At 42.3% G+C, this 19,930-nt stretch overlaps 1 protein-coding gene across 1 annotated transcript in view; it reads right to left on the reverse strand.

Moving 5' to 3' along the window:
- Pp2d1 (protein phosphatase 2C like domain containing 1) overlaps positions 1-8,998 on the reverse strand; it is a 58,965-nt gene extending 49,967 nt beyond the window's left edge. Inside the window, exon 1 of the mRNA XM_052743806.1 lies at positions 8,938-8,998. Within this exon, the coding sequence (XP_052599766.1) occupies positions 8,938-8,998 (61 nt within the window). The remainder of the gene's footprint in view (positions 1-8,937) is intronic.
- Between the last annotated feature and the right edge of the window lie 10,932 nt (positions 8,999-19,930).

The raw sequence follows: 19,930 nt of genomic DNA on the forward strand, positions 1-19,930 counted from the left end.
GATCTGTCTGGCTCTGCCTCCCGAGTGCTGGGATTAAAGGCGTGCACCACCACCACCACCACCACCACCACCACCACCACCACCACTGCCCTGCCTTGCATCTTGATTTTTTTAAGGAACAGCTTTTAAAATATTTAACTTTAAAAGACTATGGGACACTTTTAGTTTATAAAATGATTTATATTATTAATATATGATCTTAAAAAAAATAAAAGAACAATTAGGGCCACACCTATGAGCACCAAACACTAAACACCAGCAACTGGAATATTCCTAACTTATTATGCAGCAAGAAAATGACCTAAGCAGTCTAGCAAAGAGCTTGGAGCAATTTTCACCCTATGGGTCTCAACTCTTTGGGAATTGAAAGACCTTTTCACAGGAGTAGCCTAGGACTAACATGTTGGATGTTTGGACTGCAATTCATAACAGTAGCACAATTGAAGTTGTACCATGGCAGTGAGAGTGACTTTATAGTTGGGGGCCACCACAACATGAGGAACTTTTTGAAGGGTCTCAGTTTTACAAAGGTTGAGAACCACTGGCTTAGAGAATGTCTCTCATTACTTAAGGTGTTTTCAGGCTTGTATATATGTATGTATGTATGTATGTATGTATGTATGTATATATGTATGTAAGGATGTATGTCTAGCCTCCTTATCTTTGCTAACTTTGAGCTTTAGCTATATTGATAAACTGAGTCATACAAAAAACTGTCATATTCTGTGATGGTGTACTATAAAAAGATCATGAAAGTTCCCAGTCTCTCCCATGGACTGTATTTATAAGTTAAAGATTTATTTTGACACTAAAAGAGCTTCAATTCATAAATTGTTATATTTTTAAAACTCAAGCTTAACAGAGATAAAGCTGTAAAATCCCAATCTTTATAAAAGCTACTAACTTACTGAAAACTGTTAAAGATAATTAAAACATGGTCAGTCACCTTATAAATGATCAAACTCTTAAATGTGTTCATAACTATACTTAAAGTTATTCTAAGTAATAATGCAATTAATTACAGGAAAAATTTAGCCTCCTGTATGTATTTTCAAGAATAAGACCAAAACAAGTAACTGAAAACAAGCAAGTTTATTTAGCTCAGATATACTTAATAGATAATAGTCTTCAAACTTGTCAAAGATCTGCTGAATATGGCATTTAACGTGTTTAATGGAAAAAGCTTATTATAACAGAGACCTCAAGTTCTCCAAAGAAGAAGATGGGGCACAGCAATGACAACTCCACCTGGACTGTGGTAATGCTAACCACTGGGCTAGAGTGCCCCGTTGCCTCCCCCAGCACCAGGACCCTGCCCAAACTGTGGAGAAGCAGGACACTGGAAAGTTAATTGTCCCACTTTGCCTAGGCAAACTAAAGTCAGGCCCCCAAGTTCCTCCTCCACAGGAAAAGCCTCTCAGGTCTCCTGGACCTGGACACAAAAGACTGATGCTACCCTGGTACCTCTGCCCCAAACAAAGCTCTAAAGACAACAGGAGCCTGGGATGACCATCTAGGTAATGGGTAAACCTCCGTCATTTTAAATGATACATAGGCCATTTGGATTATACTTCCTGCTACAATTTATCCTTCTCAGATCTCTGATGCCATTGATGATGAGGCCAGCTATAACTTTGTCAGCTTGGGAGTAGCAGGCAACCAGGTTCTTAGCCAAGGCTGCAGCCACCTTGTTAGTTCACTTCATATGTTTAAAAAAAAATCAGGTCTTGCTTTTTGTAGCTCTACTAGGTCTTTTGTTAAGAAAAGAAAGTCAGACACAGAGAAACCCTGTTTCCAAGAAGGAAAAAATTTGAGAAGAAAGTCAGGTTTGCCTTGCTTCATATTAAAGGATAAACAGGTTTCAGATATAACTTTTTACTAAAAGACCATACTCTGTGGTTACTGTTCTCAGGAATAACTACTAATGCCTCTGGTAAATGATTAGATGGGGGGAGGGGAAAGGCTTAAAGTGGATGCAAGAACTATTCTAAGGTATATAAAGTTTTGAGGTTACAAACACTTAGTAAGTCCTGAGGGTCTAAGAAATGTTTTAAGGTATGTAAATACAAGTTGTAAAGGTACAAGAAAGTGATTTAAGGTATGTGAAAAATGGGAAATGCTTCAGATTTCTTCCCCCCTCTATGCTGTTATTATACTAAGATTTCAAAAGTTCAGAGTTTTAACTGATCAATGGAATTCTGATACTCTGGTAGAGCACTGATTGCTATTATCAGTCACAGGCTCAAGATTTCAAATTTCCTTTGGTTGTTGTGGTAGTTTGAATAGACATGGCCCTCAAAGACTCTTGTGTTTGAATGCTTGGCCCATAAGGAGGTGTGGCCTCATTGGAGTAAGTGTGTCACTCTGAGGGTGGGCTTTCAGATCTCAAAGGCTCAAGCCACTCTCAGTGTGGCTCAGTCTTCTTCTGCTGCCTACAGATCAAGATGTAGAATTCTCAGCTCCTTCTCCAGCACCATGTCTGCCTGCATATCACCATGATTCTCACCATGGTGATAATGGACTAAACCTCTGAAACTGTAAACCAGCCCAATTTAAATGCTTTCCTTTATAAGAGTTGCTGTGGTCATGGTGTCTCTTCACAGCAATAGAAACCCTAACCATGAGAGTTGTCTTCTTTTTGTGTTTTTTTTACCAGTATCTCAAAACAGTATTTGTTTTTATTATTATTATTATTATTATTATTATTATTATTATTTTGTAATTAATTTAATTTTACATATCAGCCACCGATTCCTTTGTCCTCCCTCCTCCCACCCCCCAGCCTTTCCCCCCAGTCCACCCCCCATTCCCACCTCCTCCAAGGTAAGGTCTCCCCTGTGGATTCAGCTCAGCCTGGCAGGTTCAGTTGAGGCAGGTCCAGTCCTCTCCTCCCTACACCCAGGCTGAGCAAAATGTCTCAGCATAGGCCCCAGGTTCCAAAAAGCCAGCTCATAGAGGAGGGATTATATGAGCAAGAGATATTGAGACCATGATTGGAAAAAGCACAGGGACAAATAGCCAAACTAGTGGAAACACATGAACTATGAACCAATAGCTGAGGAGCCCCCATGGAACTGGATCAGGCCCTCTGGATAAGTGAGACAGTTGATTAGCTTGAACTATTCAGGAGGCCCCCAGGCAGTGGGACCAGGACCTGTCCTTAGTGCATGAGCTGACTGTTGTCTTCTAAGTATAGACTTAAAGATGCTTCTTACCAGACTAAAAATATCCCTGTTCTTTGTAGCACAAATTCTAATTGGTCTTAATAATGAAAACCTGGAGTCAGATTTAGTGGTAAATGCTGAAAGATCAGAGAAGTAAAGGAGCCAGCCACTAGAGAGACTTCTTACATCTACCAAATCCTCAGACTGGTTAGGAGTCTGAGGAGCTCCCATCCCTTTCTGCCTTATATTCCTCTCTCTACCCAGCCATATCACTTCCTGGCTTCACCTCCCTAGTCCTGGGATTAAAGGTGTGAGCCTCCACTGCCTGGCTCTGTTTCTCTTTTAGACTGGATCAATCTGATGTAGCCCAAGATGGCCTTGAACTCCTGATCTTCCTGCTTCCTCCTCCCAAGTGCTGGGATTAAAGGTGTGTGCCACCACTGCCTGGCCTCTATGATTAACTGGTGGCTAGCTCCACACTCTGATCTCCAGGTAAGCTTCATTTGTTAGAGCACAAAAAATATCGCCACAGTTCATGCTTTTTAACCCAAATCTATAGCTTTTGCTAAGATTCAAAGGTGTGAGTCTGCTCAGATCTTTTACAGACCCCTGTCAGCCACTTTTTCTACAATGTGGATTTCAGTACAGACTACAAACAGTAGATATCTAAAATTTTTATCCCTTTTTGTAAACTAAAAATTCAGGTAAGCTTCAGGGGGTCAAAGAAGTCACAAGACCTGCATATACCTCTCACAGATCAAAGGACTCCAGATAAGTACAGCCTAAATTTCCACACATGCCTATTCCTGAAGGTGGGATCTCTCTCCTGGTCTTTGGACTCCTCCCATTCCCAAATTACTAGGACTATGGGCCTGAACATTCCAAACATGAGATTTTCCTTTAATTAAGTTCCTAAACTTTAACTTCTGTCCCTAATCTATATTTGTCTCAGCAGATTTCCACTTGCCTGATAGACACCATCCAGGCATCAGCTGCTGACTACTGTAGCGATAACATCCATACTATCACCACCTGTTCATCATGTCCGAGCGAGGGCCTGTGGATCGAAAAACAGAGACAAAAGACAGTGGGTCACTTGCCTCAGCAGAATGCCGAATGCCAAATGCCGTTTATTGAAAGAGGGAGGAAACCTTAAATACAGGCTTACAGCACAATGGGAGAACCCCAGAGGGCAGAAGTTCACTACTGATGTTTACAATCTTGCATCTAAGCTATTAACGCCCAATATGCAGGATACACAAACAATGAACTTCCCTTAAGCATTCAGGAGGGTGGAAAGTGGCAGGGAATTAGCATAGGGAGGACATCTGGTCAAGGTCAGCAAACAGGCAACAGCTACGCAAATTGGGAAGGCCAGGGCCCTACAGGTCACCCCTTTTTACTAAAAACTGAGCTTCTGACTTTGGTTGCGTGGGACATCAGCAGGTCACCTTACCCGTCATGGAGACACCTGCCCAGGCCACACAGGTGCTCTGCCTTAGGTTAGTGACTGCCCCCCAGGCATTACCTGTCTCTGAATACTCATTATCATACAGGCTCAACCATGTGAGCTGTAGAGTTAACTGCTGCCAAAGATCTCAAAGTGGCACTAGGCTTGCAAACTGTGTGTTTGACACAGAAAAGACCAACAGAAGTCCTAACCCACCCATAGCCAGGAGGCTAAAGGCAATTGAGCCATTCCCTTCCTTGGAGCCTTATGCAAATTGGAGTCCTCATAAGATGGTATCCCAAAAGTAAATGGAACTTGAGTTTTACAAATTTCAAAGCCAATCAAAATGTATATAACTACTGAATTAAATTTATCATGTTCAATAGAATGAAAGAGTAATTAACTGCAGTAGCTACTTTTGCTGCCAGGGTTTCCATTATGCTAGCTGTAGTAACCAATTATGAAACGGCAATCCCAGAAATAATAGCAGCAGTGGCCACCACTGCTATAACAGCAACAAGGCAGCAGTGGTGTCAAGTTCTCTTCTGGAGCATGTGAGCATCCACTGGCATGGATACAACTCCAGGAACATGAACCACCAAGGCCCATATTTTTTGATCCCAGCACGACTTAAGCTGGCAGTTCTGCAAATGAACAACTAAGAACCATAAAGAAAAAACAGACAGCACACAAGGAGCAGAACAAATGGTCTCAATAATGGCTACATTAGAGAAGAATATGTATCAATAGACACATGGACATATTGTAATTTCCCAAAGGAAGGCACGTGTGTGACATTCATCTGCCACACATGATTAGGTAAAAGTCCTCGGGGATTAACTCCCAAGTGAGGAACAGGTAAAAATTCAACACAAGTAGGACATGATTTAACTATCTGGATGGCTTGTTCCTGGGTTATGCCCGTATGATGACGGAGAGATCCAGCATTAAGATGATAACATTGATGCAACTGAGTAGCCTTTTCAAAGGCACAACAAATGAATGTGACAGCCATATGAGTAATGGCATCAGCCCTCTGATTACCTTCGCTTAGAGGTCCAGGCAATTGGGTATGAGCTCTAATATGGCCCGCATAAAGGTTATGTGAGTGGGACCATATGAGTCCTTGCACTTGCAATAAATGTTCATGAATGGGAGAAATGGATGGTATGTAGGCTGCTGTCTCCAACGGCATAACTGCATGTGCCACATATTGGCTATCATATTAACACTCTCATCAGAAAACATCTGTAAAGCAAGCAACAGTGCCTGTACCTCTGCCATCTGGGCAGAAGTGCCCTGGACTTTCATTCTCTTCACTATGTTACCAGAACCACCATAGCAAAACCACGTGAAATGCCATCAGTAAATACCACACAGGCCAGAGGAATAGGAGTCATCTGTACTATCTTGGGAAATATAACAGGATGCAATTTAAAAAATTGACACACATCATTGGAGGGGTAGCGTGCATCAAACAGACCCTGCATGGAGCATGTCAATATGGCCCAATCATTATATTAGCTTGCAACCATGCTATTTGAGACTGGGTATATGGGGTCACCACGATATCTGGCTCCTTACCAAAAGTTTGAACACTGATCTTGATTCCCTTAAATATAATCTGAACAACAACCTGAGGACAGGAGTAATGGTTTTTTTGTTGTGGTAACGCCCACGCTACTGCCACCCATTCACCATGTCCGAGCGAGGGGCTGTGGATTAAAAAATAAGAGACAAGAGACAGTGAGTCATTTGCCACAGCAGAATGCCGAATGCTGTTTATTGAAGGAGGGAGGAAACCTTAAATACAGGCTTACAGAACAGTGGAGGATACCCGACGGCAGAAGTCCGCTACCCAATGTTCTACATTCTTGCATCTAAGCTGTTTACACCAAATGCAGGATACACAAACAAAGAACCTCCAGTGATGGTTCAGGAAGAAGGAAACTGGCAGGGAATCAGCATAGGGAGGATATCTGGTCAAGGTTGGCAAGCAAGGTGGCAGCCACTCACAGTGGGGGGCCAGGACCCACAGTTTTTGCTGGAGAAGCTGGGGAATGTACCCATAGAATAGGACCTGTTTGCCATAACACTCCAGTAGGTGAATGAGAAAAACAAAATATCAAATACAATAAGGAAGAAGAAAGATCTATCTATATATTGCACTTGAGCCTGCTCGAGGGCCTCTTGCACATTGTAGGGCTGTATGCCCTTCAGCTGTTAATTCACAGGGAGATAAAGGGTCAGGGTTGCCCTTTAAGACATCATACAAAGGACGAAGTTGACCTGTTGGAATCTTTAAAGTGGACCGAAGCCATTGAATATCTCCCAGAAAGGTTTGGAAATCATTAAGTGTGCGTAGCTGATCCCTTTGCAGAGTAATCATTTGTGGACATATGCCTGTGCATAATAATTCATGACCTAATAATGATAGGGAAAGGATACCTGTACCTTCTCTGGAGCTATTTGTAAAATAGCCAGGCTAAGAACCTCTTGTAATTTAGAAAAGGCATCAAAAACAAGTTTTTTATCTTTAGCAGCCAATAATATATCATCCATATAAGTCAATCACAATTAAATGTCAATGTTAGGAATTGCCACAGGGGCAGGCAAGCCAGGCTGTGTTGCTCCCATGAGAAGCATGGTTCCTGACTTCTTATAGAGGCCAGTTGGGATCTCAGGATTCTTGTGAAATTATAGATATATCCAATACCAGAATCCACTAATCTTTTAATCTCAATCCTATATAATTTTATTTTTAATTTAGGCTGTTTATCATTGATAACTGTTTGTCAAAACACCTTTTTTTCCTGTACTTCCAAAGCCCCCAGTTCTACATATAGGTGCCATTTTGCATTTAAAATATGAAAGCAATAATAATTAAGCAATTCTATCACCATCTTCTGTTTCCATGGTCCTTTTTACATATGCCAATTATAAAATCATTAAATACAATCTCTATAGGATTTGAAGAGGTAACTTTAGGTAATACTCGAGTATTTTTATAAAATCTTAAAAAGATTATCCTTTTTTATTGATTTCAAGTAACACATTAGCACAATTAGCCAATTATTAACAATGTGGACCAAACAATTTACCTATATTTTATTTACTGGAAAGATAATTTTGTAACCTCTTTATCAGTAAGAGATTATTTTTTATGGGTTTATCTTAGCAACATTATTTAATAAGCTAATAACCCAATCCATTTCAGGTGTTACATTTCTATAGAATTCTAGAAAGCAACTTAAAGAGCAGAGCCAAATTTTCAGTAATGATCAACAGACAAGAGCATACCTAATATATAATTCAAAATTATGAATTCTGTTCCTTAGTTTATCTACCATGAGAATCAAACATTCATCTAAACATTTTTTTAAGACATCAAAAGAACAGAATATCCTTTATACAATGAATGATTAATATCCCTAGAAATTCAAACAGCATTGACTTAGCATTCCGTGTCCTGACCGAAACCATTTTTCACCAGAAGTTGGGCCCGTTTAAACTTTTAGTGCCTGTCCCTCTCCCGGCCTCTGCTCACTTGGCCGCCTGAGAGTCTGTTCCCCTCATCGGCCTCGTGGCTATGCCTCCCGCCTGGGCGTACCTGCCTGCCTGCTGCTCTGGGCTATCTCGCACATGCCTTTGCCACCATGCTGGGCGTGTGCCCTGCTCACACACTCCTGTTTAAGCTTTCTCTAACTCCCATGAAGAGATTACCTAATAATGAGTTATTCCCACCGTAACGGAAAAAACAAAAAAACATTTCCCACGAAAGGATCCTAAATATCGAATTATTCCCACTCTGAGGGGAAGAAATGAACATTTAAACCAAAATTAAGCAAACAGACAATGAAACTTCTATGACTCTTTGTAATTCAGATGCTGCCGCTCTGTGCTGGCAGGCAGAAAGAGCTCAGAGTTTTAGCTTATCCTAAATTGAAAATTCTAAAATTGGAAGGAGCCTTTTCTTCCTCTGTTACCACTGGGAAGAGGCTTCTCTCTTTCCGTCATCCTTGCTCTATAGGGCCTCAAAATCCTTAAGCCTAGTTTCAAAATTTTTCCCCTTTTTACCAGGAAAATCTTTTTTTCTCGATTAAAATTTTTCTCCCTTTTCTAATGGGAAATTTCCTTTCCTTCCCTCTTCTCTATTGGGAAGATTTCCTTTTTATTTAAAATCTTTAGCTGTCTTGCCCTATCTTAGCCTCAGTGCCCTCCTGCTTCAACAGTCCAATTAACTGACTGTGAGCTAGCTGCACCCGTTTCAATTCACCCTTATCTTTTCTTTTCTTTTTTCTTTAAATTGCTGGCCAGCCTTACCTTTCAGGTGTCCATCAACAATGTCCCTTCTTTCTCGGATCTCGGTGGACCCTCCATTCATAGGAATAACACCTGTGCTACCACCACCATGTCCAAGCGAGGGGCTGTGGATCGAAAAACAGAGACAAAAGACAGCGGGTCACTCGCCTCAGCAGAATGCCAAATGCCGTTTATTGAAAGAGGGAAGAAACCTTAAATATGGGCTTACAGCACAATGGGAGAAACCCAGAGGGCAGAAGTTCACTACTGATGTTTACAATCTTGCACCTAAGCTGTTAATTCCCAATATGCAGGATACACGAACAAGGAACTTCCCTTAAGCATTCAGGAGGGTGGAAACCAGCAGGGAATTAGCATAGGGAGGACATCTGGTCAAGGTCAGCAAGCAGGCAATAGCTACCCAAATTGGGAGGAGGCCAGGGCCCTATACTCTAGCAGTCAAATTCAATCTCACCTGCACAGAGACTTCTGCCTACAAAGACAAGCAGGCCACATTATTAACAGACTGGGTGTTAGAAGCAAACAAATGGTCTTGGTATTGCACAAAGGAACACACAAACAATTCAGAAGTAGCTCCACAAGAAAATTATTTTTGCAAAAAGGATGTACCAATACCCAAATGGGGCTAATAAGCACACAGACAGGAAATGAACTTGATTTGTATTCTAACACAGATCATGACAGTGTCTTTTCCCCATTGACTGGGGTCGGACTTCATATTCTTTCCTGATTGGCTAGTTTTAAAAGAGTTAATATGAAGGAAAGCAGGAAGCTACCAGTTAAGACCTAAATCACTCGCTGGGCAATGGTGGCACAAGCCTTCAATCCCAGCACTCTGGAGGCAGAGGCAAGTTGATCCCTGAGTTCTAGGCCAGCCTTGTCTATAGAGTGTGTTCCAGGATAGCCAGGGATACACAGAGAAACTCTGTCTTGAAAAAAAAAAAAAACCAAAAAGTTATTTTCAGAGCCTGACCTTTAATTCCAGTCATGAACCTGCCCTAGCCACTCTGCAAACCCTTATTATTTTCTCAATATAGCAAATAAATGACAGAAGCTTTGTAAACTGAAACATTGGCTTTTATCTGGCACTCCCTGCAAATGCTCTCTGCAGAAGAAGATCCCTTAAAAGCTTATGACAGCCCATTATGAAGAGGAGCAGACCTAAGATCTTTTGCCCTTGAGATTTCTCTGCCTGGTCCTATCATGTGTTTCGCAGAGACCTTGAAATGTTGAATCTTTGGCCTAAGGCACTATGTCATGTGGGTCCTCTGAGCAGGGAAACAATGAAAAAGAATGCTCAATCAATGTCAGAAGTCATTCAACATTCAAACAGTGATGGTTTCCAAGGAGGAGACAAATAAAGCTGGCAAGCTTCTCCTCAGAGCTTGGAGAAGCAGCTTGTCTTCCCAATTAAGAGGGGGAATGGGTCTGGAGGGGGAGGTGAGTTGACATCAAACCTTAGCCTCATCCCCTCCATTAAAGAATATTTGAAACACACAGGAAAGCTGAAGTAATCATGACTCCATAGTTACAGTGTTCTGCTCCCTTCAGTGTCTCTGTTCACCTGTCCATGTTGTTTTCTCTGACATAGCAGTAAGACATTCCACATGAAGATATTGTGTAAGTAGACTATGCATAGCAAACGTTCAGGCTCCAGCAATCCTGGCAAGCTATCCTGAGATACATACATTAATCAAAAAGATCAAGAATATTGAGAAGCAGAGATTTTTACCCTGTTTGATTTGTTTTTGGGGTTTTTGTTTGTTTGTTTTGAGATAGGGTTTCATGTAATCCAGGCTGGCCTCAAACTCCCCAAGTAGCAGAGGATGACCTTGAATTTCAGATCCTCTTGCCTCTACCTTTACAGTGTTGGAATTACAGGCTTATGCCACTACATCCAGTTTATGCAGTGCTGAAGATAGAACCTAGGGCTTTGTACAGGCTGGACAAGCACTCTACTAACTAGACTACAGCCCCCAACCCCAGGAGATTAAAAAATTAAGAATTAGCTGGCAGGTGGTGGTACACGCCTTTAATCCCAGCACTCGGGAGGCAGAGCCAGGCGGATCTCTGTGAGTTCAAGGCTAGCCTGGTCTAGGAAGCGAGTTCCAGGAAAGGCCCAAAGCTACACAGAGAAACCCTGTCTTCCTTCCTTCCTTCCTTCCTTCCTTCCTTCCTTCCTTCCTTCCTTCTGGCATGTCTTTATGGGATGTGCATACAGGCATTTCACCTCACATGTGTGGAGGTCAGAGGACAACTTGTATGCCTATATTCTTTCTTTTTACTAAGTGGGTCCCAAGGATTTTACTTGGGTCATCAGGTTTGGTGGCAGGGTACCCATACCTGTTGAGCCACTTCACTGGCCCCCTAAAGAGATTTTTTTCAACACTGAAAAAAAAAAAAGAACAGATAAAAAGGTCTCCAGTGACCCTGTTAAGCAATGTAGAAGCCATGGTTCTTGCCCCCTCTCACCAGCTCAGGTTATGCAAGGTGGTTATATGTCCTTATTGTTTGAAGAGAAAAGATGGTTCTCAGGAGAATTCATTTCTGCTTCAGAGTAAGGCCTTGACTTTGTAGATAACTGCCCTCCTGCAGGAGGGATTCAAGGTGACTCAAGAGGAAAGTTTAAGGAGAACAATTTGGTGCCTTCTGCTAAAATGAAAGACAGGCATAAAATGAAGGTAGACATGACACTTTCATCTTGCTTTTTTGTGACCTGATGGGCCCAAGTTACTAGCCAGTGCTTTTTAGCAAAGACCATAGATACTCGTTTATTTCAACTGCAACCTTCTTCAGCTCAAACACTATTGCCTCCAATAATGTATATAAAATGTATATACAATAATGTATGTGTATGCAATATATGACACATATATTCTGTATGTAATGTATTTATAATAATTATTATTGGAGTCTGGAGAGATGGTTCAGGAGTAAAGAATATTTGCTGCTCTTGCAGAGGACCTGGTTCAGTTTGAAAGGTTTACAACACGCCCCCACGGTCGGGCGTGTTCGCATATGCCCAACAGACACTTCCACCTAGCCAGTTCCAGGTCAGGATAGCCATTTCCGGGTCAGGCCATCTCACGTGACCAAGATCCATGACATTCCATTGGCTACGTAGGCGTGCAACATGGCCATGTGATCTACGCGCTTGTGTGTAGTAGTGACGCTGATCTGTCCACGCCCAGCCTTTAAAATCTGGCGCCATGTTTCCGGTTCCTTCTTCTTCGTCTTCCTCCTTCTTCTCCACACACGTGTTTCCCGCAGGCCTGTTCACTCTCTGTCCCTTTACCTTTAATAAAACTCTTGTTAGCGGATTCTGTCGTGTTTCGTGGCATTTCCTTGCAGGGTAAGAACACAACGCAGCCGAAAAACTAACACAGTTCCCATGAGGAACTTATTTTGAAGGCAGGAGCCATTATGCTGTATTGTTAAAAATAAGTTTACATTTACTGTAAGAGCTGTGTTGCTGTTTTTAAGTCTATTTCCTGGAGCCTGACCTTCCCCAACCTATGACCTTGACTTGTTTCTGAGAAAACCCCAACCCTCCCTAATCACCCTCCCTAATCACATGTCGACCACCTGGTGGGTTTTGTTGTTCTTGTTTTGTTTTTCCTGTATTTCTTTATTGCCCCATTGTCTTTCTTCTGTAAACTTGCTTTGCAACTACTTGTGATTTTACTCCTTAAAAGGGGCCCAAGATGTTAACAGCTTAGATGCAAGATTGTAAAACATTGGTAGTGAACTTCTGCCCTCTGGGGTTCTCCCATTGTGCTATAAGCCTGTTAAGACCTCCTCCCTCCTTCAATAAATGGCATTCGGCATTAAAAAAAAAAAAGAATAAAATATTGCAGTGCTGGAAAGACACACACACACACACACACACACACACACACACACACACACACACAAAGGGGGGGGCAAGAAATAGATGCTGGGATATTCTCTTTAATACAACTTAGGAAGCATCAAGCTTGCTTCAAAATTGACCCAAAATTGCAGACCACCCATGCAAAATTCTAAAATCAGAACTCTGGAACTGAGGGGCTACTTGAGGAGGCACATGCCTTAAAACATTCCAAGGCTTTGAGGCAGCCTTTGGTTCTCAGACTATCAACGTAAAGAACTTCCATGCCTAGAAAAGCTGCACGCATCTATGGAGGCCTCCTAGTGTGTCTGGTTCTGTTTTTGTAGGATCCCTATCTGGGATGTGGAGGGGGTTCAATGGAACCCAAATGTTCTCCCATCCAGGGCAAAAAGCAAGACATCACACCATCCACCTGAGGTTCTTGGTCTGGTTTTATGTACCATTTGTCTTGTCTTTGTACGTCTTGTCTTTGGCTTCATTTTTACTATCTCCATTCTGTCTTTTGTACTTTCTGTGTTAATTGGTTTATCTTGGACTTGGGATGACTGAACTGATGGACAGTGTGGGTAATAAGACTAGCAAGCCTAACAGCCCTCTAACCTGTGTTCTAAAGAATTTTGATAAACTTTAACCCCCTATAGTTAAGGAGGATTATGATTGTCCTATCAACAAGAGTCATCTCCAAACGTTCTGTGAAACTGAATGGTCCACATTTAGGTTGACTGGCCCTTCCAGGATACTTTTGATTCTCAGATAGCCTGAGCATGGTTAATGTCACTCTTGGTAAGTCTGGCTATCCAGATCAGATTGGATACATCTTGCTTTGGGCTGAAGCCAACTTCCAACCCGACCCCTTGGATGAAGGTCTGTATGGTGTTTAAAGGGCAAGGTAGCTTGATTGTTGGCAGATGGGCCCTTAAAGGGCCTGTAGCAGAGACCCAGGAACCTCTTCTAAAAACTATTTTGCAGAATTCACAGGAGGAAGTGTTATTTATTTAATGACGTTATTTACCAGGCATGAGAAAGCACGAGGTACAACAGAACCTACTATAAGAGTTTTTATTAGAGAAGGGAAAGAGGTGGACAGGAGTAGGCCTACTGGTGAGGAACGTGTGGAGAGAGAGTGGGGAGCAGGTGGAGTCTGCTACTATAGGTCACCTCACACATGCATTTGACTTATGTAGCTACGCCACACATGTGCGTAGATTACATGACCATGCTGCCACTGATTACATAGGACATAAGGCCCCGGAGTGACTAAGCATTTTGCCTGACAGCTGACAGCACGTGCACGGTCATGTGACCCCAGAAGCGGCTAGGAGGGTGTTGGAAATAGTAACAGGAAGAATCCCTCCTCTCTCCATATAACCATCTTAACCACCCTCCTCTCCTTACCTCAACCTCCTCCTTTGCCACCACGGTCCTCACCACTATGGCCTCACTGTGCCTCCTGTCCACATATACCCTAGTCTTACCATCTAGCTCTTCCCTACCTCCATCTGTCTTCCTTCCCTAGCTCTTTCCTAACTCCCTATCTTTTCCCCTCCCCACATCCACCCACCAGGGGGGTCACACATGGCCCTCCCAACTACTCCTCTGATCCTGGTTCTGGGGTGGCACCTCCTTCAGTCCTCATTCTCCTACAGTGTGGAGGCCCAAATTAGTCAGGGTCAGAGAATCTGAGCTTGCTTCACCCAGCAGGGCTGCATGAGGGGATGATTTGATCACGGGTGTGGTTACCACGTGTTTGGAAGGGTCTACGCTTGGCTGTATGGTGTGCTTTGATCTTGCAAGGGGGAGGTCTTTTGCCTCTCCCCTTGGCATATTATAAAAAGCCCTTTGGAATAAACAGAAAAGGCCATTGGGTTTTGATCCAGGTCCTCCCGAAGCTATCCTGTGTTTCTGTCTTTCTCCACTTCACTCTCTTTCTACCTCTCATTTCTTATCCCTCTCTCCTTCTCATAGGAATCCTTTAAAAGGTGGGAGCTGGTCTCCCACATTACAGCCTTTTCCTGACAATTGCTACCTGTCCCTTTCTCTACTACAGATCTCTACAACTGGAAGAACCAGAACCCCCCTTTCAGCACTAACCCTGATACCTTAGTTTCAACTAACTGATTCCATGTTTTTCAATCATCTCCCCACATGGGGCAACTGTCAGCAGATTCTCGATACCTTTCTCACGAAATCAACTGAAGGACTTCCTGGAATAGCTTCAATGGCTGATGACCAGAGGGCAGAGTCAATTGACTCAGTCTTTTATTAGTAAGATCCTTTTAAGATTCATCATACAAGCCGGGCCCTTCGTAGCCCTGTCTGTAAGTAATATATGGGGTATAATCTCTGGGTCCATCTAGCACTAAAAAGCCAATGAGGAAATTCCTGTGTCAGAGGAGATCCCTCTATTCCCTGGCTCTTAAAAAGAAATTTGTATAGAATAGGGGTTTCATATGAAAATTATACAAGGATAATGAGGGACAAAATGGAACATGTCCCCACTAATGATTTAGAAACTGTTGCTGATGTTCCCATTGATGATGTCTTTTCCCCCCACTGACTGTGTTTTGATTGGGCTAATGTCCCTTATTGAAATTCCACTTCTTATCTCACCCTTCCCTTTGGTAAACAATTGCCCTTAGGACTTTTTTTTTTTCTATGAAAATATTTATTTTGCACTCCCTGCAGGATATAAGGGTTTATGTAGGACAGGGTGTGTTATGCCTATTTTACTCAGCAAATCTTTACAATCTGTAAAAAAATTACAAGAGCTCTTCCTGAAAACTGTGATGATTCCTCACATCTAATAGATCCTGCAATAGTAGCCTTTCTGTTGCTTATCCCAGAACTTCTTGTTGTTGGACTACAAAGAGAGGTTTCTGAAATGGCCTGTTTAATTAAAAAAACTACCAATATTACAGCAAAAATATTAGCAGAAATTAATCAAGAAATGGGAGAACTGAGAACTGTTCTTCAAAATAGAGCTACTATAGGTTACCTGTTGCTTATATAATCTTAGTTGTCAGCAGCTTACTGGAATATGCTGTTTTAATATCTCTGATTTCTCTCATACTATTGACAACCGAATTGATGATCTATATAAAAAAATTAAACAAAATCTCTCAAATATTTAGACTGGCCGATGGTTCTCCCCCTTCATTGACCCTCTAATATTATTTCTACTGGTTATCATAATTAGGCCCTGTGCCCTCCTATGTGACACTAACTTGATCACACATCAGATGAACAATTCTAGAATCATTGCCAGTTGACAGCATTATTAGGACATTTCCTAGCAAAGATTAGACAGGGAAACATAAGTCACTGTGTAAGGAACCTGTCTGACTCCACTATGAAGGCAGGAGCCATTTGCTGTATTGTTTATGGTAAGAGGGGAGTTGCTGTTTTACATCTGTTTCCTGGGGCCTGACCTGCCCCACCCCATGACCTGGACTTCTTTCTGAGAATTCTCTCACCCTCCTAATCACATATGGACCACATGGTGGTTTTTGCTGTTGTTGTTGTAGTTGTTTTGATTTTTCTGCATTTCCTTATTGCCCCATTGTCTCTCTTCTGTAAATGTGCTTTGCAATTACTTGTGATTTTACTCCTTAAAAGGAGCCCAAGAAATGGATTCCATGCTGTTCTCTTTAATCTGAGGGCAGTAGCCAAGCTTGAGTCAAAATTGGCACTAAATTGTAGTAGTGATCCTATTCTCACCTGATGGGACTGACATCCACTATCCACATGGTGGTTTGCAACTATCTATAACTAGTTTCAGGGAGTCTGATACATTCTTCTGACATTCTTGGGTATCATGCATACATGTGGTGCACATATATACATGCAGGAAAACAAACAAATAAAAATAAATCTTTAAAAATAATTGTTTGATTTTTGTTTAATTTTATTACATTTTAATTTAGTATGTGTGTATGTGTGTGTGTGTGTGTGTGTGTGTGTGTGTGTGTGTGTGTGTGTATGAATGCACAAATATTTAGAAGGTAAAGATGACAGCATGTCTGTCCACTTGGCAAAGCAACAGTGAAAGGAATCTTCTTGGGGCCTGTGACCTCCAAGCCATGGGCTTTCTTCCGCGTTTATAATACCAGGCATGAATTCCCTCCTGTGGAGCTGGCTCAAATCCAAGGAGAAAGTGGTTAACTGTGGAGGCCCACAGAGGCTATCTAGTGAGACCTTATTCAGGGTCAGAGAATCTGAGCTTGCTTTACCCAGCAGGGCTGCATAATGGGATGATTTGGCCAGGGACATGTTTACCAGGTGTTTGTCAGGGTCTACACTTGCTTGCATGGTGTGCTTTGATCTTGCAAGTGGGAGGTCTTTTGCCTCTCCCCTGGAAATATTATAAAAAGCTCTTTTGAATAAAGCTCTGGGCAGCTGGGTATTGACCCAGGGTCCTCCCAAAGCTATCCTGTGTCTCTGTCTTCTTTATCATCTCTTTCTACCTCTCTATTATTTCCTCATTCCTCTCTCCTCCACCCAATAACCCTTCAAAAGATGGGAGCAGGTTGGAGCTGGACTCTGACAGACTTCCACAGTTAACTACTCCTATAGCCTTCCTGCTACTCTAGGCAAGAACCTGTCAAGATGGTATTGTAACATTCAGGCTTCACCACTAGATACCACTGTAGCTAGAGTTTTCCTGCCTGGCCCACAGTCAGGACAAATCTCTCTCACCTGCCAGTCCCAGAGCCGCTCAGACCCAACCAAGTAAACACAGACTTATATTGGTTACAAACTGTATGGCCGTGGCAGGCTTCTTGCTAACTGTTCTTACAACTTAAATTAATCCATTTCTATAAATCTATACCTTGCCACGTGGCTTGTGGCTTACTGGCATCTTCACATGCTGTTTGTCATCATGGCGGCTGGCAGTGTCTCTGACTCAGCTTTCCACTTCCCAGCTTTATTCTCCTCCTTGTCCCGCCCACACTTCCTCCTGCCTGACTACTGGCCAATCAGTGTTTTATTTACCAACCAATCAGAGCAACACATTTGCCACACAGAACATCCCACAGCATACCACTGATTTCTTTTCTCCCCCAGCAGCCTATATAGCACCTGTGTGGAACTATGAAAACTAGTCAGCATGGAATTAGTTTCTCAGATTAGTTCTAGCCCAATTTTTCAAATGTTCTGCAATCAGAATATGTTGTGTCTTCAGCAATAGGGTCTTGCCTTCTAGTTATGGTGGGTAACCAAGAGCTATGACAGTAGTTTGTGCTGTTTTGGGGGCCTCTGGAGCCTCCCTGACCAATAATTTACAGGGAGGTATCCTATGCCTGGCACTGAGGTTTTCATTTAATAACTTAAGTCTTCTTGAGGAAGAATTGTCCACTCATGTAGGGTATGGATTTGTTTTTGTTTCTGGCTTTTAAAGGCAGGGGTTTTTCTGTGTAGCCCTGGCCATCCTGGAACTCACTGTATAGACCAAGCTGGCCTCAAACTCAGAGATTTGCCTGCCTTTATCTCCCAAATGCTGGGATTAAAGACGTGTGCCACCACTGCCCAGCATGATTTGTTTTTTCATAGATAATATCTTGCTATGTAGTTTGGGCTAGCCTCAAACTTCCAACCTGCTTGACTCAGTCTCCAAAGTCCTGGTGTTAGAGTAAAAAAAAGTCTCCAAAGTCCTAATGTTAGAGTAAAAAACATCTGATCAACAGAATAAAATCTCAAGTTTGGGTCAGACCTAACATTTCAGTTGTGCTGGTTCATTACCTAGCTTAGAGACCACCCTAGGAAGGTGGGCACATCTTAAGCCATGCTAAAGAGATAGATGGAATAATGAGTCCTTTAATGAGATACTGTGCTTTTCCTTCCCAGAATCTCCACCCCAGGTGCAGTGGCTTATGCACTGGGCTGTGGCTTGCAGTTATATAGCTTGTAAGTCTGTCAGGTTTTCTGAATTATTCAGTAAAGTATAACTTTTCCTCTACTTCTCTTTCTATTTTTTTGTTTGTTTGTTTGAGACATGGTTTCTAGACTGGCTTGTCCTGGTACTCCCTGTGATGATCAGGCTGGTCTTGAGTGGGGAGATCTGCCTGCCTCTGCCTCCTAGTGCTGGAATTAAACACATAAACCAACAACACCTCCAGCCTCTGTATCTCTTTTCTTTTGTTGGTTTTTTGAGACAGGGTTTCTCTGTGTAGCTTTTCGCCTTTCCTGGAACTCACTTGGTAGCCCAGGCTGGCCTTGAACTCACAGAGATCCGCCTGGCTCTGCCTCCAGTGCTGGGATTAAAGGCATGTGCCACCACTGCCCGGCCTGTATCTCTTTTCTAAGCATGCTTTCATCAATACTTTGGGCTTCCCTCACAGCATATTAGGCTTCCTTGACTCTCTAAAGTATCCCTTCCTGTTATGTGGCTGTTTGTCCACTATGTGTCTGACCTACATGTCAGCTTCCATGTCATGATCTTTTCCCTTCCGCTTCTGTTCTTCAAGCAGGGACCTGATGTCCTTGTATCATCTGGGCTGTACATGAGTATTACCATGTCCAGGAAATCTTCCTTCTTTTAAAAATGTATTTAATTAATTTATTTTGGTTTTGAAACAGGGTCTTGCTATGTTGCTTGAACTGTCCTGGAACTGTTTATGTAAGAATAGGCTGGCCTCAAATTTGAACTTTTTGATTTTTTGTTTTTTTTTTCCGAGACAAGGTTTCTCTGTGTAACACCCCTGGCTGTCCTGGAACTCATTCTGTAGACCAGACTGGCCTCGAACTTATAGAGATCTGCCTGCTCCTGCCTCCCAAGTGCTGGGATTTAAGTTATGCATCACTATTTCCCAGCAAACTTTTTGATTCTTAAGAAAGCTAATTGTTATTGTTTTAAAACAGAGTCTTACGTAGTGCTGACTTGCCTGGAATTTACTATGTAGACTAGGCTAGCATTGAACTCAAAGAGATCCACCTCTCTCTCACTTTTGCTTCCTTTCCCCCCAAAGCATGCACCACCACAGCTGACCCTCCTCCCCACTTGAGATAGTATTTACATCCAGTAGCACATAGAAATCTCAAGTGGACCATTCCATCAGTGTAATAAATGAACATAGGGTGGAACACAATACCCTATCATCCTTTGTTAAGGTTGTGATGTAAGAA

The sequence above is a fragment of the Peromyscus californicus genome, unplaced genomic scaffold (assembly GCF_007827085.1).
Source record: "Peromyscus californicus insignis strain IS unplaced genomic scaffold, ASM782708v3 Scaffold_19__1_contigs__length_69161282, whole genome shotgun sequence".
Lineage (NCBI taxonomy): Eukaryota > Metazoa > Chordata > Mammalia > Rodentia > Cricetidae > Peromyscus > Peromyscus californicus.